This window comes from Oncorhynchus nerka, linkage group LG3, assembly GCF_034236695.1.
Source record: "Oncorhynchus nerka isolate Pitt River linkage group LG3, Oner_Uvic_2.0, whole genome shotgun sequence".
Classification (NCBI taxonomy): domain Eukaryota; kingdom Metazoa; phylum Chordata; class Actinopteri; order Salmoniformes; family Salmonidae; genus Oncorhynchus; species Oncorhynchus nerka.
The window spans coordinates 49464718-49486908 of record NC_088398.1 but is presented as its reverse complement, the minus strand read 5'-3'; the positions used below and the strand labels follow the sequence as shown (position 1 = coordinate 49486908).

Here is a 22191-nt window from a genome sequence, read left to right as displayed (position 1 = left end):
GGGTAATGTAATAAAACAAATAACTTTGGTGTACATCGTTATAAACTTAATGTATCATTGTGATAATTCAGTCAATTTATCTTGATATGGGTTTTGTCCATATCGCCCAGCTCTAACAACACACACACACACACACACACACACACACACACACACACACACACCGTTTTGTATTGCTATCCTTGTGGGGACCAAAGAATTGATTCCCAGCCAAAATCCTATTTTCCCTAACCTTAACCTAACCTAATCGCAAACAGCAAACCCCTAAAACTATACCTAACCCTTACTCCTAACCGTAACCCCTAACCTTAAGTCTAACCCTAATTGTAATCCTAAACCTAAGTCTAAAATATAATTTTTCCTCGTGGGGACCGGCAAAATGTCCCCACTTGTCCGAATTATCCTTGCTTTACTATCCTTGTGAGGACTTCCGGTATTCACAAGAATAGTTAAACAAACACACACACGCACACGAAACCTGAACACAGAGAGCATACTCTGAAGTCCGATGATTTGATCCCTAACGATTCAGTAAAAACTAGCTTTAATCTAGTAGCCCTGTTAACTGTGGAGCCACAGGCTTGGTGATTGAGTGAGTTAGTGTATCTGTCTAAAGCCTGTTTGGTTCGCAGGCACCCATCCTGGCACAGTCCCTTTACAGGGCTTCATGAAAGAGAGATAAGATTTGATTGTGACTCGTTGCCAAAGCAGCAGTTCCAGTAATCTCAACACGGACTCGTTTCACCGCTGCGGTGGATACCCCTTCCCTCGCCTGCCAGCGTGACATCCAGTGTGTGTATGTGTGTATCGTTACTGCTCTATGTGGGGGACCTCAGATGAACTGGCAACAGGCAGTAACATTGCGTGGTTAAAGAGGGGGCACTGTTTGTGATGCTGCTGTTGCCTGCCTGCCACAACCCCCTCTTGCCATGCCCCTCCCCCTCTATACCCATTGCTCCCCTCCCCCTCTCCCAGCTCTCTGCCCAGTGCTCCACTTTAGCTGCAAGTGGGATAAGAACCCGGATTAGCCTCTTTGAGCTGAAAAATACATCAGACCCAAACCCCCCCCCACTCTCCAACATGCCTCCTCTTGCCTGCTGCGTGCTCCCTGCTCTCCACGCCCACACCTCGCCCCCAGGGCAATAGGATCACCACACTGTACACGCCACTCAGGCATGGAGCCGCTCTGGTCAGAAGGTCAAGCTCTCTCCCGTTCTCTCCCTCTTTCTATTCACTCCTGCATGGTTCATCCCCAGAGAGGCCCTGTTGCTAGGTTAAAAAAAGCAGCTGTGAGCATGTGCAGAGCCTCATGCTCGATACGATAGTAAGGCTCCGACCGAGCTTTTAATTCCAAATATCCAGGGAATTCCACATCTAGTTAGTCACTGCTGTAAATACCTACGTGTTTAGTTGAATAAGCAGAGGGAGAAAGACATGCCTAATGTACTGTAGTAGAGCCCATCTCCCCACCCAAAGCTTTAACATACAGTCAGTGGCCAGTTTATTAGGTACTCCACCCTATTCATGAAAATGCACTGCTACTACCGACATTGAGTCACGTGGCCGTGGTTTGCTATATAAAGCAGGCAGACAGGCATTGAGGCATTCAGCTACTTTTCGAATGGGCAAAATTAGTGACCTAAGCGACTTTGAGTGTGGTATGATAGTCGGTGCCAGGCGCGCCGGAGCCAGTATTTCAGAATACTTGATCCGGCGCACCTGCCAAGCGGCCACCCTCCTGGGCTTTTCACCAAGAATGGAGCGACAAACAAAAAACATCCAGTCCGCAGCGGTCAGGTAGGCGAAAACAGCTCGTTGATGAGAGAGGTCGAAGAAGAATGGCATGAACCGTGCAAGCTAACAAACGGACAATTAATGGCACAGTACAACAGTGGTGTGCAGAACGGCATCTCAGAATGCACAACTCCTCGATCCTTGTCAGAGATGGGCTATTGCAGCAGACACCAGGTTCCACTCCTGTCAGCTAAAACCAAGAAGAAGCGGCTCCAGTGGGCATGTGATCACCAAAACTGGACAATTGAGGATTGGAAAAACATTGCCTGTTCCAACAAAGTCTAGTTCCTTTTGCGTCATGCTGATGGCAGAGTCAAGATTTGGGGTAAGCAGCATGAGTCCATATGGACCCATCCAGCCTGGTATCAATGGTACAGGCTGGTAACGGTGGTGTACTGGTGTGGGGAATGTTTTCCTGGCACATGTTAGGTCCCTTGATACCAATTGAGCAACTACTGAACGCCACAACCCAAAGAATTCAGGCTGTTCTGTAGTCCGACCCGGTACTAGATGGGTGTACCTAATAAAATGACCAGTGAGTGTATCTATTGTATAACCTCTATCTGACTCCAATGCAAGAACACACAAATGTTTTCCCCATGAATTCATATGACTATTCTGAAAAGGGCAATTCTGTTCATTGTTGAGCAACAATAGCACAAGAGGAAAAGGAGTAACCCAACCACAACATTAAGGCATTTCTGATCACTGATTAGATTTTTCTTTATACTCAACTGAGGATGTGGTAATAAAAAACATGTTTTGCCAGGACCAAGAAATTCCAGAACCAAGGAACATTAAGAGATTTCTGATTAGATGTTTCTATTCTGCATTCTTTGAGGATGTGCTCAGATTATTATATATCTTTTTTTTTAAATCAACAATTACGGGAAGAATGTAGATTGATTTCCAGGAAGGATTGTTGCTTGGCAGAGCGAGCAGCACCAATGGAGGAAGCTGATGTCAGTGTGCCCAGACCCAGCTAGCTACACCTCCTCTGAGTCACTGCATTCTTCCTCCTGCTAAGAGGTTGTTTAGCAGTGAGGCCCGTTAGCTCAACGGGGATAAGGAGGACAGATCATCCCCTTTTAATCTTAAAGACACAGCAATCCCTGATGAATGACACACAGGAAGCCACACAGGATACGGTCAGACACACCATGGCACATGCCGGAGTTCACTGCACACTCACTGGAACTAGGAACACCACATCACGCTGCACACTTCCCGGAATATGGAGCAGATTTGACGAAGCAGAGCGGTTATGCAGAGCATCAGCGTTATGTAACGTGAGAGAATAAAGATGACTAACATATTGTTTTCTTTATTTTGTTTCATGTCGTAACAAAAGTCAAAAGGTCACGCTTCGGACAAAGGCAAGGACGTCAGATTTGAGAATAACATATTTTTCAGTTGATATGGTGTTACTACATACAGAAACACAAGCATACGCACACACAACTTACTCTGAACAGCTTGTGTGTTGTCGGGGGTGTAGAATAACTTTTGGTTGCACATGTTTCCTTCACAGCAGCAGAAGAACACATCTGGACTTTCCTTCGTCTCCACACATTCAGTTCTGGAAAAGAGAGAGACAATGCTGTCATAACAATGTAGCAAAATGTTGGTCCCTTCAGGCCCCAATAGCTTAGCAAACCTTCCCTTTTTCTAAAGTATTTTTGCAACTTATTTTGTTTCTTTAGGTTACAATTGTATATCTAAGGAAAATATGATATTTCGGAAACTGTCCTTGAGCTTTAGACTGGAGCTCTACAGGAATAGTAATGGATGTAAAAATATGATGTTGTAGTTCATGTTGCTGTAGGTACAGAAGGCTACTTCCTGCAAACAAGTATTTTTGTGTTTCACCTCGTACGTTTGGAACTCAGTCAAATCAACAAAAAACGAAGGAAAAAAAGAATGAATTCTATATTTAACTGGCAAACTGACATTCCATGGCAGTTAAACCATATCAAAGCTACACTCCGTTCTCTAAACATCCTTGACTAGATAAACAAGCTGATTAACCCAAGCTGAAACAAAATGAGCAGTATTCACTCCAAACGATGTTTGAAAAAAATGTTTGGCTGTTGTTTACATGGAGAGTATACACACGTTGGTAAGTTGCCGCACGGTCGGAGCTACCTGTTGCTCTACATTGCTCTACATTGAGTAATCACATGGCAGCATGCCACACTTCAAAAACACATCGATTTGGTTACTGCAGATGGAAGGTAAACGGGTTCATCGGCATGCTAAGACAAGACCCGCCGTGTAAATCGGCCTTTCTGGGCCTGGGTTCTCGCACGCTATGACAGAGAATGTTTCTGGCAACGCTAGCTGACATGCTGGATGGATAGCTGGGCAGATAACATCACAATTTGGTGGAATGGAGGGGGAGCAAAGCTTAACAGCAATAACATGTTTACACAAGTGAAGAGGTGCTAAAGTGTTACACTTAAACATCAGGTATATATATATATATATATAACTCTGAGTGAGGAAACATTTCATCCATCTCGATCTGTCTGTTCTGGCTCTCAGGGCAAATGTGCAATATGCAAACATCTAGGCCTAGATTGTTTTTAAAAAACACTGCAGGTGTTAAATTACTTGAAGAAGCTCAATTGTTTATCGCAGTAGTGTAGCTGTTAGAACAAGTTGAGACTGCTAATGCTGACATTTTTTTTTAAATGTCTAGCCTGCAAGGAACCATGTTCATGATGATTTTTCATCCTCCACATTCGACACCTTTCACATTATCTTCATGGGACGACCAAGTCCTCACACAGAATGGAGGTACTAGATAGGCCTATAAGAGTCGTCTTCACTGATTTATACTGATAACATTTGTCATCCATTGCAAAACACCAATGATACACTTAGTTATTCCCCCGTGTGTCATTGGTGTGTTCTAACAGATCACACATGTTATCCAACCCACCCCCACAGAGCCCTGATGCAATAGGCCCTACCTGTCATAGCAGTTGGTATCATCCAGCCAGCAGCCCTGCTTGACGATATCTACGGTTCCCGACACATTCCTCCAGGTGGCAAAGCAGTGTCTCCGCTTGTCCTTCTCCCCGGCACACGTCTCGATGCCACTGCGGTTACCCCGGTTCTCCTGGATGGCAGCAGGGTTGGGGTTGTAATTGTAGTGGACACACTCCTGCGTCTCTGACCGGCCCAGGATAGCCCCTGAAGAACAGAGAGATGGAGACACTAGATCAAAATACTTTTGAGGTGAAGGTCGAACAGCATTCCTGTTGTAAGGTGAATGTGTTAATAAATCATTTGGTTAGAATCGGTTGAAGGGCGTTCAATCACCAAACCACAGACATGAATGAATTCATAAAAGAAGCCTACTGTGTCCTGCACATCAACATAGTTCATTTTGGGACAGCCCTATCTACAGTGTAACATCATATGTCCTTTTAATCTACTACTAATCTATTGCTCTCGTGAAGCAATGCACGGATGAAGTAACTCTCCACTCACTGCAGGACAATTACAGGACGGAGGCATTAAAGGCCACTTCCAGGGCTGCAGTGATCACGAACAGAGCCATCTCTCATCAGCCAGCCTCCCTCCACAGTGTGAAGCCTTACCACAGCCCTGTAATTAACCAGTGGTGATGACTCGAGTGCCTCTAGAAACTGACACACACAGTCTTCAAATGCTGTGTGGGAAAATCTCTGGCCCTGGCTGATTGTGATATGATTTGTTAATGATTATGTTTGATAGGTCCAGGAGGGTAATGGGATAGAATTCCCATTCAGAGAGAACAGTCTCGTTTTCAACCGAATCAGCAGGGTTGAAATAAGTCGAATGTCATTTACTGTACTGAATCACAACACAACACAATCATTTAGCCCACTGCACCCTCACCTCATCCATTTTGAGAAGTAACCTAGGCATGAAATCTTCTAGTCTGCAGCTAGTATTCTCCGAGCTATTGACAGTATGCTCCGAGCTGTACACAGCCCACTACACACAAGTCAATCAAACAATTGCCAATAATGTACTGTCACGCATAGTCAGGCTATCCTCGTTCACTGAGCCATAGACATGACAATGAACTCAAAATATAAACATGAACCTGCGAGGCGCCAGGCACCACAGGTTGATTCATCCCTGGATAAGATTTAGGGCCTACTGCTTAAGGAATGTATTCACTATTTCATCTCAAACACCAAAAAGGCTAGACAAAAATCATTTATATTTTAAGTATAATCCTTGAGACTTATCTAAACAACAGGAAAAAGGATTTTGAATTTAAAGTTCAAAACATAGCCTGAGAGTGCCATATGGTTTAAGAAACCACAACAATATGAGCTTGTGGTTATGGTTAACCCTGACAAAACCTCAAGTGGTAACAGTGACTGAAAACAAAAGGATATGGTGGGTGTGGTTTGACAATGGTGACACGTCTGCTTGTTAAGGCAGGGAAGAGAGGCTCTGACACAAACCAATGAACATGCAAAGGTCTTTCTCTCTCATCTCTACGTGTGCCAAATATAGGAGAACTAACCATTTAGAAAGCTTTCTATAAATAGGCTTGCCGGCTTGATTCAGCTCAGATAGGATAAATGTTTAGCCTACGTAATCTATTGTAAAGTCTATTCTTAACACATTTTGTCTTCGGGGTGTAAAAAGACACACACATCCTTAATTAAAAAGAAGAAATGCATAATTTAAAAAGTATAAAGAGATATTTTGAGAGTGAGACGGAAAGAAAGACAGAGAGAAAGGGACAGAGAATCAGAGACAGGGACACAGCAAGAGACAGAAAAAGAGAGATAGAAGAAAGAGCCTGAGAGTGAGAAGAGAGAAAGAAGTCACCTGCCACATGTTAGTAGAGCCAAGGGCCCCCTGAGACACAGAGGGGCTTCTCTTAGTCTCTTCATTCCGCTCATATCTAACAGGGCCAGGGACAAGGGAGTCGGGACCTACAGTGCCGTTTTGTTCTGACAATCAATTATGAGGGACAACTAAACATAGGATAGCTAAACATGGAATGCTCTGAGCCCAGGGGCCAGAGATCTGGAAACTGGTCAGGCAAGTTGAGTAAAAGAGACTGTTGGCGCTAGAGGTCGACCGATTAATCGGAATGGCCGATTTAATTAGGGCCGATCTTGCAACCTTACAGTTAACTAGTCCAACGCAATAACGACCTGCCTCTCTCTCGTTGCACTCCACAAGAAGACTGACTGCCTGTTACGCGAATGCAGTAAGCCAAGGTAAGTTGCTAGCTAGCATTAAACGTATCTTATAAAAAACAATCAATCATAATCACTAGTTAACTACACATGATTGATGATATTACTAGATGTTATCTAGTGTGTCCTGCGTTGCATATAATCTGACTGAGCATACAAGCATACAAGTATCTAAGTATCTGACTGAGCGGTGGTAGGCAGAAGCAGGTGCGTAAACATTCATTCAAACGGCACTTTCGTGTGTTTTGCCAGCAGCTCTTTGTTGTGCGTCAAGCATTGCGCTGTTTATGACTTCAAGCCTATCAACTCCCGAGATGAGGTTGGTGTAACCGAAGTGAAATGGCTAGCTAGTTAGCGCGCGCTAATAACATTTCAAATTTCACCCGCTCTGAGCCTTGGGGTGGTTGTTTCCCTTGCTCTGCATGGGTAACGCTGCTTTGATGGTGGCTATTGTCGTTGTGTTGCTGGTTCGAGCCCAGGGAGGAGCGAGGAGAGGGACGGAAGCTATACTGTTACACTGGCAATACTAAAGTGCCTATAAGAACATCCAATAATCAAAGGTTAATGAAATACAAATGATATTCAGGGATATAGTCCTATAATTCCTATAATATCTACAACCTAAAACGTCTTACCTGGGAATATTGAAGACTCATGTTAAAGGGAACCACCAGCTTTCATATGTTCTCATGTTCTGAGCAAGGAACTTAAACGTTAGCTTTCTTACATGGCACATATTGCACTTTTCCTTTCTTCTCCAACACTTTGTTTTTGCATTATTTACTTGAGGCTAAATTGATTTTATTGATGTATTAAATTAAGTTAAAATAAGTGTTCATTCAGTATTGTTGTAATTGTCATTATTACAAATCTTTTTTTTTATTATTATTTAACAATCGGCCGATTAATCGGCATCGGCTTTTTTGGTCCTCCAATAATCGGTATACGCGGTGAAAAATTATAATCGGTCAATCCTCTAGTTAGCGCCAAGGAAGAAACAAGCCCGGGGATGAGTTGGAGTGCCACAATTGCTTGTGCTGAACAAGCTGGACTGGGCATACAGTGCAGACACCATTTACTGTAGGCTACCTCTGTGGGGTCACAGTTTGACCATGTGTTTACAGTCTGTTCACTAATGATCCTGACAATGGGACATCTTCGACACTTATTCCCAAACATTTCTTCACATTTTTTTTTTGCCTAAACCAATGATGAGAATGACATCCTCACAGAGATCAGCACTGCTATGGGGAAGAAGATAGCATCTGACTTAGGGATGGGTGCGGTTAATCGAATATCCGGATATCGGAACAGACGTTCAGTATTCGAACACTTGTGAGAGTATTCATTTTATATAGATATATATATATTTTTTTAAACATTAACATCTTTGTCCAAATTAAATTATCCATGATACATCGTTAGACACAAAGATATACATGACATTTGACATGCTTAAATTAAAATGGGCAGAGCAGTCCAAAATGTAATTTCCTTGTTTTTTATATATATTTCCACACTATGAGGTTGGAATAATACTGTGAAAAAGTTATGATAATGTACATTTAGTGTAAGAGCTGTTTGAACATTTCTGCTTGTTTGGCTGGATGGGATTTTTGGACCACCTGGTGATTTCACTAGATAAGTTCACTAGATAAGTTAATAGACCAATAACAAATAGTTTGCCCTCCTCTCTGCCAAAAACAGCTAGTTTGCAGATTACACATTTGAGACAGGCCTCTGTCTCAAACCACCCCTAGCAAAATTCTTGCCTGAGAAATTGCATTTTGCTAAGAAGCTTTTTTTATTTTTTTATTACCATTTTAATTGAAAACAATTACAGTAAAGTACTTAATTGTTACCCAGAAATCATTTGATATTGAGATAAACATGGCTGCATTGGACCTTTTAATAAAACAACAAACATGTATTTGAATGTAGCGTTTTGAATGTAGTGTTTAGCTATGTAGCCTACGGTGCATTGAGCTACTGCTGCTTCAGACGTTATGTGGCTTTGATATTGTTTTCAGAATGTTTTCAGATGTATACAGTAAATGTAGCCTACAGTTCTGGGGACGGACAAAGTGATTTGTTTGATTTTTCAAGCAAATTTTCTCTCATGGGCTATAGGTTATGGGTTGCATTTTATATAAAGAGCATTTTACTATAATACTGCATGTAGCCCTCCAGTCAGCCCTGACAACAGTATGCTATTTTCCCCACCTCAGCGATTAGCCTACAGGCGTACACCAACGGAAGGTCCACATGACCTGACACAGATCAATACAAAACACTCATCAAAAAATGTTGAAACAGAATCAGTTTTATGATGGCAAACATCAGACTTCTCTTTCACTGTTGCTGTTAGCCTAGGCTACTGTTATAGCGGTATAGCACCCTGTGGCATTTGTCTTTTTTGTGTGACTATCTCCCCCCCCCCAAAAAATTTTTTTTTATTATATTATTCATTTCAAATGCCCATCCCTAACTGACTGTATGCATTCCAAAATAGCCCACATGAAGACATTTTGCTTACATTGAACACATAAAATTACTCAGTCATGGCCCTAGTCCAAGAAGAGACCCATTTTCCTAATTCATATTCATAAAAGTGTAAACGATACAATAATAACAGCATAATGCCTCTTTAAAAAACCAATGGTGCTGTGGTGTGTCTGGCTGGATGGATGAAGAAAATTATTTTGGGGGGGAATTAATTTGCTAATTTCCCCTCGTGGGGATAAATCCAGGGGATTAGTTCCGGAGACACAAATCGCCATTATCAGGATTACAGGGAATCTGCCGGAATTACTGTCACATCCACGCCTGGTGGAGGAGGAGGAAGGCACAGTCGAAGATGCACATCATTCGTCGAAGCCCCAATACCATGATTACAGATCTGGGCCAGCACAAATCACAAAAGGGCCCTGTTCAAAAGTCAGTTTGTTTATTGCCTACTGGGGGATAGTTGGATTGGGCAGGACCTTTGACAATGTTGTATGGACGGGGAGCCAACACATAAACATCATTCCATCTTGACAATCTCAAATAGGCTTGACTAGACTCACTCTAGACAACCCCTAGCCTAAACCTTCTTCCATCATAGGAGCTTCTGTATCCAATATACTCCTCAAAATATTTGACCCTCATCACAAGCAGCAGGTTTACTAGGGGTTAATCCATTGGTCCAAACAGGGAGTCGACAGAATATCTAAATAATCTTTCAAAACCCTAATTGAAAACTACAGCAATGCAATTAGAATGCCCAAGTGCCGGTTCTAAACAACTGAAGAGCCATACTGTACACATTTTCCTCAGATTTGGTGGCACAACCAAGATGGCTTAAAAAAAACTTTGCCAGCTCATCAAGTCTGTGGCAGACTCCTCTGATTATCTTGTCCATTCCAGCGCAGGCTGGGCAACCCAGATTAAGTGGGAGGGGGATGTGATTTGAAATTATGCCAAAGGGGGGAGCAAAGATACTTTCTCTTGTGCTCCATCTCCACAGGGTGTAACAGGCACTCCACTCCCCCCATGGACGTGAAACAAGTGCAGTTATAAATATAGCTTGTATTTAGAGATCCACACATACAATCAACTACTGATATCAAAATAGATGACTCATCTTATTTTGACCTTTATTTTTACTAGGCAAGTCGGTTAAGAACAAATTCTTATTTACAATGACGGCCTAGGAACAGTAGCTTAACTGCCCTGTTCAGGGGTAGAACAGCAGATTTTTACCTTGTCAGCTCTGGGATTTGATTTCACAACCTTTCGGTTACTGGCCCAATGCTCTAAACACTAGGATATCTTATGGCTTTGATAACCTCATCAACTATAACATTTGGCCTAGGCTATGTTGGTTGTTCCACAAAATCAGTGCCTTTTGAGTCCCCTAACAGAAATTGTGCAACATCAATATTGAATTTTAACAGCATTTTAAACAGTGTTTCCCCTATATGCATTTGGCAGCAGCGCACCGCTGCTTCTAAATCGGGTGTGCCACTGCAAAAAAACATAATTACAAAAAATTAAGAAAATAATAATGGAGACATTTTTTGGGGGGGGGTGGTAAAACGTTTTCTATTTAAACTTAAACACCTAAATCCAGATATGAAGCATGTAGAAAAAGGAGCAGTCTATTTTTAAAGAAGATAATCTTTGAGAATTAACAATCACCAAAATAAAAACGGTATAGTCAGTATAGTTCAAAAAAAAAATCTAAGAATTGAATGTTATGGGGCCCCCACTGATTTTGTTATAATGTTTGAGTCACTCAGATAGCATTGGAACAAGGCATAACCCATGGTAAAATGTGTATCATTTCATCAAATTAGCATTAAAACAGCAAATTGTCTCTCAGCCCCATGGTGTAGAATTGCAAAACATTCGCTTTGAAGGTGCAATTATTTTCTCAGCCCCATGACAAAAGGTGTGGAATTACAGGAAACTAGCTTTAAAAAGGTACATTATGCAGAAATTGCTTGTTTGTCTAATTTCAGTTTGTGACAAAACAAGGAGTCATTGTGTAGAGCAGGTATTCCCATCTACTGGGGTAAGCGCAATTTTTTCTCCTTCACATTTTCAAACAGTCCATTTATATTTTCCAATGGAGCTATACATTTGAGTGAGTTTTTTCTCTCGCCCGAGTAGCCTCATTTCACTGCCAAAAATAAAATTAAACCATCTAGTGTTCAGCGAAATAATAACAACACAATGCCAAATACAGGTAGCCTAGTCAAATAAATAACATCCAATCACATTAACCATTACTCTCTCGTGGGAATTCCCCTAACGGTCCGTATGGAGCCAAGCGTAGCTGCTGCTCATGTTGGTATCTGTACTGATGGCGCAAAAGCCATGACAGGGAGACATAGTGGAGTGGTAACACGCGTGCAAGCAGTTGCTCCCATGCCACTTGGGTACACTGCAGCATCCACCGAGAGGCTCTTGCTGCCAAGGGAATGCATGACAGCTTGAAAGACGTTTTGGACACTACAGTGAAAATGGTTAACTTTGTTAAAGCAAGGCCCCAGAACTCTCGGGTATTTTCTGCACTATGCAAATGATACGGGCAGCGACCATGTAACGCTTTTACAACATACAAAGCAAGTTCCTTATTTTCTGTATATCGTGTTGTCGTTGGCGCATACAGTATGTATGTATGTATGTATGTATGGAGCATAATGCATTTACAGTTTTATTCAAATGTTTTCAAGTTGGTGACAAATAATGCATTCTGATTATTGCATTGATTGTAATGGACACCTATGATGTGTGTAAAATACTTTTTTGAAGGTTGTACTGATTATAATGAGCTACTGCTAAGCTATTTGCCAGCTGTGTATGTGTGGTGCCATGTTTGTTGACATTATACAATGCATTCTAGGTGTTACGTAAACATCTGTCAGACCAAATATGTTATAATGAGGTGAAGGAATGGTTCACTCATCTTTAGGGTAAACTTCCGGAAGTGAATGATCGTAGACGACACACCCCCTTCAACATGCATACCATAAACAGATAAAACCCATCTTGTCTCCTCTCATCTTTGGTTGATGAGAAGAAAAAAAAACATGGTGGCGCGCACCCCATCGTCGGATTACTTTCGATTTCTAGAAAGTGTTTTACTCAATTATTTCGATCAATGGTGAGCTCACCCATTATGTGATTAATTATAAATAGTAATTGCTATTAGCTAATTCATATTTTAGTTTCTGTCAGCCGAGAATTAAAATATGGCCACTTGTGTTACGTCAATCTTTCCTCAGTTAGCGTTTGGACAAATGTAGCCTACATTTTCCGGTTTGGATGATTGTGTTTGGATGATAGCTACTTCTCTGAACATTGTATCCAAAAATAAACTGGTCACATTCTGGACATAACTATGTAAGGACTGTGTTTGTGCAAAATGTTTATGTGAAAAAAACAGTGTGGCCAGCTCAAATGCTGATTGTTGCGTCAATCGAAACTGGACGTTCTAAATAATCACACCAGTTTGAGCATACGCAGCAGGAGCAGGGACCACTGTAGAATGATCACACCCGTTTGTTGGGTGAAAAGGTTAATAGGCACTATTTAATGTATTTTTTAAATTTAACTTCTTGAGATGGGAAAACTTGTTTTTTGTATTTTTATTAAGTTTAACGTGCTCTTTGACAGAATGTTAAAATTAGGTGAAATCTAAAGTTGTTTTTCTACAGATCTCAAAAGGGACCGAATTGGTGGAACGACCCGTGACCCCCCTGGAGTGAGAGTCCTAGTACTCCTTGGTAGAGTACTAACAGTTCAGAAACCCAAACAAGTAGGCTACATGGAAGTCTGTGTAGTACTTGTGCATTCTTTCTTCACCCTAGTAAAGTTTCAATTAATATCATGGCATTTGCATGAAAAGCACTCACCTCAATTCTGAACATTTAGGCCTAATTGTTACTCCTGGGAACAAACAAGGGGCCAAATAGTTTATCAAAGTAAACTGTAACAAAACAGGACTGTTTTCAGGTGAAAATTGGATTGTTTCCCCCTGATTTCTTTTAGAGCCCGCAACATCACATTTGTTTGCAGTTGGAGTGATAAGCAGCAAACTGGTGCTGAGACCAATGAGGCTGCCGGAGCTGGACAGACATTCCAGCCAGGATTAAGGGATCTGACTTCATCACTGTGTTTAGCTGTTTTACAGTATGAATGAATGGGCCTGCAGTCTGCAGTCTTTGTGTCTGATGAACAACATTAGGACAACATGGGGTTTAGAACGGGCCATTTGTTTTCAGAGAGGGGGGGATCTTTTCCGTCTATTCAAGTTTGACAATTTCTTTGTCTTTCTGTGTATATTCTGTGGCTCCGCATTTCCAGGATATGCAGTTGTGTGTGTGTCTCTTTGTCTCTGTGTGTGTATTATTGTGCTTGGTTTTGGAGGCCTTTCAAAACAGCACCCTGTTGTTATTAAAGGGGTCCCAGACTTTACACACACAGGGCGGGATGCCAAAGTCTGACAGCTGATTATGGGGGGTTTGGGGTAAGTACCCCTTTGACACTTTCATACCTGTTGGTGGGCTAATTACTAGCATAATGATTGACTGTAATTGCTACTCCAGTGCAGTCCATAGAGTTAAGTGCCCTAAAGAGTTAAGTGCCCTAAAGTTCAGTTTGAGTCACATCAAACTCCCTCTTGTGAAATGAGCCTGGAATGCCAAACCATAAAGCACTTCTCCATAGAAACACAGGAAAGTTTTCTCCAACTGTTGTGTTACATTTGGTCCCAGTGTGTGCCATGGGTGGCTGCAGGTTGAGTCTGATGAGTGCTTTAAATTCCATGCTCCTTTGGGCCTTATTCTAAGTACAGATGAGAACAGAATGTTCTCTCTCACAGGAGGAACAACAGGAGCATGGAGGAGCAAACCATGGGGAAACAAGGCATTTGTATGATTTCCAAATCATTTGCCCTTTTAAAGTGAACAATTTTGACTTCACAGTTACAACTGTTGAATGAAAATAATTCATTCAAGCACAGTGCTATGGCCTGCAACACCATCTTGGTTTCTGTAATCCATCTCAGTGAGCACTGCAAGATAATAAAAAAGTCAGATAATCCAATTTGAGGTCAAAGTATTTATCCGGTTATAGAACCTGTGTTAAAAGAAAGGTCAACAAACCAGTTGTAGAAAAGTCATCAATGCACCTTTTTCATTTGTGAAATCCGCAGTCGATTGCATCGAGCGAGTGCTGTCCCACAGAGCACACTGTAAGAGTTCTGATAATGATCTGAAGAAACAACAAACAAACCGGTCCCGTACCGCTGTCTGCTATTTGTTATGGCAACTCTTTAGCATGTTACGAGTGGGATGGTGGTTCGTTTTGTTGACTGAGAGGCCAGGTCTTTTGTCGGACAAGCGTCCCTTTTGGAGATCACTACCTGATATATATTTTTTTGAGTTTTAAAACTCTTGAGAAAAGGGAGAGAGCAAACAAACCCCAGGAAACGATCTAACCGCAAGATGGGGGCTCTATGGTGGTATATGTGATACGGAGGCAGACAAACTTCCATCAGAGAGCCATTAATGAATCATGTTGAGGCAGGTCACATAGAGAGATTATATTTGGATAGCGAGCACATGGGGGTGGAAAGACCTTTCTGTAATTATGGTGAGGTACAGTGCAGTACACAGAGTTACACCTGACAGTAAAGGGTAGAAAGATGCGGGAGATCAACCTAATATCACCCTACAGAGGGGGACACTAAGGGGAGACGGACAAATATGGTATGTGTAAGGTTGCAAAATTTTGGTAACTTTCCAGAAATCCTGGTTGGAGAATTCCAGTTTTCCTGTTTATGCCATCCCAATTCCGGGAATTATCCAGCCAGGATTTCTGTAAAACCTGGGAACTTGGGGAAAGTTACCAGACTTTTTCAACCCTAGGTATGTCGCTGGTTTTATGCCCAGAATCTTTGTGAATACCATTTTCTACTGTAGCTTAAGGAGGCCTTAGCTTGTTTCTACTGCAGCTAGTCTCTAACGTAGCTCGTCTCTACTGTAGCTTGTTTCTGGCTGGTGAACTTTGTTTGATCATTAGCTTGGAGGCAACAATAAATGGAATGGGGTGCTGCTCCAGTCCCCTGCTCAGGATTCAAGGTTAGGCCGTCACAATGAGGGGCGTTGCTGCCTAATGTGACCAGAGAACCTTTGGTAATGAGCAGTACACATTCTAACTGCGCTCTTTTGAGGGGCCCCTCTTGTAAGAGCCACTAAGGGTAGACTAATGCGATAATTGTAGTCGAAGAGAGGAACTGCTTAAAATTCAAGATAGAGGAGAGGGTGGGATTTTGGGGCTTTTGTTGTACAATACAGAATCAAATTTACATATGAAACAGTGGAGGCCTATGAGTGAAATTGACCTTTTCTGCATAGAAAAACACGCTGGTCACAGCACTTCAGAATATAACAACCAGTGCCCGTTGCTTGGTTGTTAGCCCAATGGTGCATAGAGTTTGGTTGGGTAAGCCTAAATGTGTTGAAAAGTCTGCTAGGTCTAGGTCTACATCAGAAGAACAAAGGGGATAACAACTTATCTATGACAAAACATAGCCAACCCCTTAAATGCCAATTGTGTTTTTACCAAATAATAACAACAACCTATTTGTTGTACAACTGACAGATAAGAACATATGTTGAGCCCCAAAGGGAAACAACACACCCTAATCCCCTATAGACTACAATGTACATATCACCCTAATCGATATATAGTGCACTACTTTTGACCAGGTCAAAAGGTCACATTTGGAGTAGGGATACGGTTCCATATGGGACGCAGACTGGATCCCCATCCAGAGCCAGCTGTGTGTGACTGGGCCCCATTGGCCACATGCCTATGGGCAAAGCAGGTAATGGCCATAAACATGGCCTTTCTGGCAAACCTTTGAACACGCATTATGACTTAACACACCATAGTCGAGTTGGTGTATTTCATGTGTGTGTGTGAGTGTGTGAGAGAGACGTAGGCCTATAGATATAAGCCTATATAAAGAAAGAGAGCAAGAGAAAGAGAGAGAAAGTGAGAAAGCATGTGTGCGTGCACTCCCTTACTACTTTTTAACAAAACAGTTCATTCTGAAAATTCTCCAAACCGCTAGCATTATATTTAAGGGATGTGATCAGTAGGACACAGTGTTGTGAAGTGTTCAGACAGGAATAGGCCTATATTATGTAGAACATATGTCAGCTGCTCTATTCGTGATATTTCTATCTGCAACCTGCAGAACGTTACGACCCAGGCAATCGAGCAATGAAACTTACCACTTCCTCAAAATAACATCAACATAGCTCCGCCATGACGGTGTGCCAGGTGCGGATCAAGTAGCATTGAGGTGAGGTGTTTGTGTAACTGACATTTACCCTCTGTTGAGGTCAAAGTCCTGCTTGGGGGAAACCCATTCAGGTAAAGCAAGTAGATTGCTTTAGTTCAATCTCATCTGTTATGTGGCCTAGCTAGGCCCTGTTTACTATGCACTGACTGCACTCTGCCTAATGCTAAGGAAATGAAGCTTTGTCTCAGGAGATGAAATGAAGCTTTGACTCAGGAGATGACTTGAGTCTTTGCCCCCCACCTCTCCTTGCTCTGTGCAAAGGGGCTTTTGTGGAGTGCAGAGTGTTAAGGACATATGTCTCTCAGGGAAGATGCCAGCAGCATTTGCCTTGTTTCAAACAAAACCGCCACACACACACACACATACACACACGGAGTGCCAACAAGGAATATCTAAAAACATATTTTTTGTCAAACTAACTGCTTTCTTTGGGATGTAACGGGGAAAAAAAGTATCTGTGTTGTTGTTCAGTTAAAGAAAACAAAAGTGAAATCTACTGTACAACATATCATTATATAGGCCTTTGCATAACGATAGGCAAATAACATGCCATACAGTAGCTATGCATGAACGTATAGGTAACTGCCAAAATAAATTAAACACCAACAGAAAGTGTCTTAACAGGGCGATCGGCCACCACGAGCCACCAGAATAACTTCAATGCGCCTTGGCATAAATTCTACAAGTGTCTGGAACTCTATTGGAGGGATGCGACACCTTTCTTTCATGAGAAATTCAATCATTTGGTGTTTTGTTGATGGTGGTGGAAGACGCTGTTTCAGGTGCCGCTCCAGAATCTCCCATAAGTGTTCAATTAGGTTGAGATCTGGTGACTGAAACACACCCTTTAAACCCCCTATGATCCTTTGAGAGTCACTGAGATCCCTCTTTCAAAGTCACTGAGATCTCTTCTAGCCATGGTTGACAAAATAATGGGCAACTGGGCACATTTTTATACATGAACCTAAGCATGATTGGATGTTAATTGCTTAATATACTCAGGAACCACACCTGTGTGGAAGCAGCTGCTCTTAATATACTTTATATCCCTCATTTAGTCAAGCATTTCCTTTATTTTACCTGTACCTATCTACATAAGAAAATATCCCGGCAATACAACTGTGATTTCAGAGCCCAGGTCAGAATCACTTCATAAGCAAACCTATACTGAAACATCAACAACCAAAATTGGGTAAAAATATAGCCTCATTCTGTTCTTACATCACAGAAATACTAAAATAATCTAGTGGAGGGGATTCTCACATTAACAATCTTCCTGAATAAAAAGACTGGTCTCATAGACTAGACGTAACATAGCAAATGTAAATCCGGGACACTCAAATTAGTATGATGTGTTACGTTTGGTATGGTTACACGAGCCCGGTTACTTAACCCTTTGACATGTACGAACACACGGGTGTGATCATTCTACAGTGGTCCCTGCAGCGTGCGCTCAAAGCGATGTGATTAGAACACTTATTTAGAAAGTCCAGTTACGATTGATGCAACAGTCAGCGTTTGAACAGGACACTGTTTTTTCAGACATTTTTTTGCACAAACAATATTTACAACGTTATGTCCTCAATGCGAGCAGTTTATTTTTGGATGCAATGGTCAGACATTCACAGAAGAAACAACAGCATAACACAATTCTCATCCAAACCCAGAAAATGTGGGCTACATTAGTCATAGCGCCAACTGAAGAGTGACCTAACACAAGCGGTCATATTTAGCTAACTCTCGGCTGACAGAAACCATAATATGAGTTAGCTAATAGCAATTACTATTTACAATTCATCACATCACAGGTCACTTCACCAGTGACCTAAATAATTTAGTAAAACACTTTATAAAAATCGATGGGTAGTTTGTGTGCCGCCATGTTTGTTTTTTCACGTCAACCAATGAGGTCAACCAATAACATGAGGTTACAAGATGAGTTGGGTCTGTTTGCCGTAGAGGTCGACCGATTAATCGGAATGGCCAATTAATTAGGGCCTATTTCAAGCAATTTTCATAACAATCGGAACTCTATATTTTTTAACAATCATATTTTGGAACTGAGTGCATTATGACATTACGCGCAATAAAAAAAAACTCCCACTGGGGCGACCATTAGAGATATTTGGAACTTACATATGAAAAGTAATGCAAAAATTAAAGTAGGCTGTTTGGTCGGGGTGGATGGGTGGGCCTATAATGCGAACTTCTAGCAACCCAAAGGTTGCATGTTCAAATCTCATCACAGGCAACTTTAGCATTTTAGCAACTACTTAACATGATAGCTAACCCAAACCCATTAACCTAACTCCTAGCCTTGCTAACGTTAGCCACCCAGCTAATGTTAGCATTAGCCACCTAGCTAACGTTAGCCACAACAAATTGGATTGTCATACGCCATATTTGTAACATATATTTTACAAATTCCAATTCGTAACATATTGTATGAATTCCAATTTGTAACATATCATATGAATTGTAATTCGTAACATATCATATTAAATGGATGATGGACATCACCGAATCAATACATATCATACGAAATGTAACATATCATACTAATTGTTGCGTCCCGGATTTACCTTTAATATGTTACGTCTACCCCCGAGTCCAGGTTGTCATAAAATATGTAGCAATTTTGACATAGCATGCAAAGCACACATTGCATTAATCATTGCACCATATGCATTATATATACAGCTAGCTGCTCACAATCTGATGCAAACGTTGCCTCCTTCCTCCACATAAACTCCCTTTCCATTTGATCTCACTATAGTGGCTAGAAATGGCTATGGTTGCATAAGAATGTTAACATAGGCCTAAAAATAATCTAATAGTGGACATTGTGTACAGTCAGTTCCATTCAAAAAAACTGTCCTGTTTCAGGAGCTATATTGTACATTCGATCGCGTTCCCGCGTCATATGACCCGCAGCACTGAGAACACCAAACAGGGACAGTAGCCTAGGCTCTGTCATGCACGAAGTAGGATAAACTATAACATTATCATAGACCTACAATGTGATATCGATGCGTGTGAAGATATGTTGATTGCATGCCTGAAAACGTAATCAATTGTCGATATTTTAAAACAGTTTCCTATCTAATACCCACCTGAGGAAAATGAGATGAGAAAGACTCCGAATGCCAGTTTCGTTGCTGCTCCCATTTTCAAATCAAATGTCAAATCCTTTATTTCGATTAAATCCCGGTGTCACAAATCCTAGGGATTAGCGTCCAACCTATCAGAGTACCTTTTTACAGCAAATGCATCGGATGATTGCCTGATTGAAAGAGCTGCAATGCCAGCAACATGGAGTAGGGTCACAGAAACGTTTGCATTAAAATATCCACATCAGAGTCCTTGGTGTTTATTGTATTCTTGTGGGATGTGACATGGCTTGCATCATATGGAAGAAAAAATGTTTTTTGTCTTGAATGGATCTAATAACTACAGCAGAAAGTTACTGCAAAAAAATACAAAATTACACCGACGAATAGCTTGTCTGGCTACTGGTTAGTGCACTTGCTGCATGGTGTATCCATTCCGCAAACAATAATGCAACATTTTCGCATTTTAGAACCAATGTATTGCCTAGAGTAGCTCCTATCAAAAATAATCACAAACTGTTACTTTGTTGCAACTGTCCGACTAGATAGCTAACTAGCGATAACCTTTCAGCTGGACTGCTATGGTTTGCATAAGTTTTTGATTGCCAAAATTGCTTACTGGTTACCTCACTAGTTATAGCTCCAATGCAATGAGTAGAGTTTGTGTAATTACACCTTAATGACCAAGATACATGCTTGTAAAATTGTTCCAGGAAGCGTGCTCCATGCTAACAACATTCCTCTTTTCCCAAATCACGTGCGATCAATCCAAAGGAAAGTTAACGCCGGAGAAAACATTAGCCAGAGATTCTACCAAAGGCTGTGTGGATTCCAAGCGTTCTGTTTGTCCACAACATGAAAATAACGCAACAAGGCGTGTGGCATTCACGAAAAGGAGAACAAACTAAATAATCTAAATAAATCCGTTAGAAGTAGCTAGTCTCTTTCGTCGAGGTTTCTTGGTTTAATGTTGAGGTTTTCCTTGACCGACTCCAGTCGATATAATTCTCATTCCTTCTTCCAGAGCGGACTGTACTCAAGATGGCTGCTTGCACAGATTGTTTTTGTTTTTTTCCATACTCATCTGTCACTAAGCGGCTAAAAGTCTTGACTGACATCAATAATGGCCAATAGGGAGCGAAAAAATAGCACGATGCGCCACAGCTTTACAGCTCTACCAATCCTAGAGGCATTCTCTTTCTGTGACCATGACTGACAGACAATAAACACGCCCAGTGTACCGCGAGTAGAGGTATCGATGAAGGGATGGCTGAAGATACCCTGATCAATACAATGACTGTATTTCTGTGACAAGGCCGTAGGAGCTATAGTTTTGGTAATTGTTTCCCACAAGAACTCCACCCCTTTTGATCACGAATAATGTGATGGGGCGCGTGTGTTTTTGCCGTGGGGGTTCATAGCTATCCTAGTCTTTACATTTCAAATATTTTTGATAGATGTCAGGTTTTGGTCAGCAAAAAGTGTTGTCCTGTTAATAAGACCACTTGTGTGCACTTTAATTATTATGAAGATAATTTGGTGGTCACAGCTGGACAAAATGAACAAGCAAAGACAAAGGTACGTTAGGCCTATTGTTTACACCTCCTGCAAGTGATCTTTAATGTAATTCCCTAAACAATTACCACAATGTAGTATATTTACTCATTCCCCTTTATCAATGATAGGCCAAATTTAGTTCATGTGGTACTCCGTCTTCCATTTTGGAGGCCTAGGCCAATTCAGAAAGGTATTTTTTCGCAAACAATGAGTGAGTTATGTCATTATTATTACAGAATCTACTTATCACATTAGGAATTTTATATTTCATAAGATCTAGATGATATTTTCCAGAAGCATACCACCCTGCATACCATTGCTGGCTTGCTTCTGAAGCTAAGCAGGGTTGGTCCTGGTCAGTTTCTGGATGGAAGACCAGATGCTGCTGGAAGTGGTGTTGGAGGGCCAGTAGGAGGCACTCTTTCCTCTGGTCTAAAAAAGTGATCAGTGATCAGGGACACTGCACTGCCCTGCCCTGCGTAAACAGGTGTCCTGACTCTCTGAGGTCATTAAAGATCCCATGGCACTTATTGTAAGAGTAGGGGTGTTAACCCCAGTGTCTTGGCTAAAATTCCCAATCTGGCCCTCAAACCACCACGGTCACCTAATAATCCCCAGTTTACAATTGGCTCATTCATCCCCTGTA

At 41.5% G+C, this 22191-nt stretch overlaps 1 protein-coding gene across 1 annotated transcript in view; it reads right to left on the bottom strand.

Annotated features, from left to right (window-relative positions):
* Positions 1-21034, bottom strand: part of acvr2aa (activin A receptor type 2Aa) — a 43432-nt gene extending 22398 nt beyond the window's left edge. The window contains exons 1-3 of the mRNA XM_029635286.2: positions 19992-21034; positions 4770-4992; positions 3261-3373 (exon numbers count right to left, since the gene is read on the bottom strand). Coding sequence (XP_029491146.1) covers positions 3261-3373; positions 4770-4992; positions 19992-20046 — 391 coding nt within the window. The 5' untranslated portion in view covers positions 20047-21034. The remainder of the gene's footprint in view (positions 1-3260; positions 3374-4769; positions 4993-19991) is intronic.
* Positions 21035-22191: the final 1157 nt, after the last annotated feature.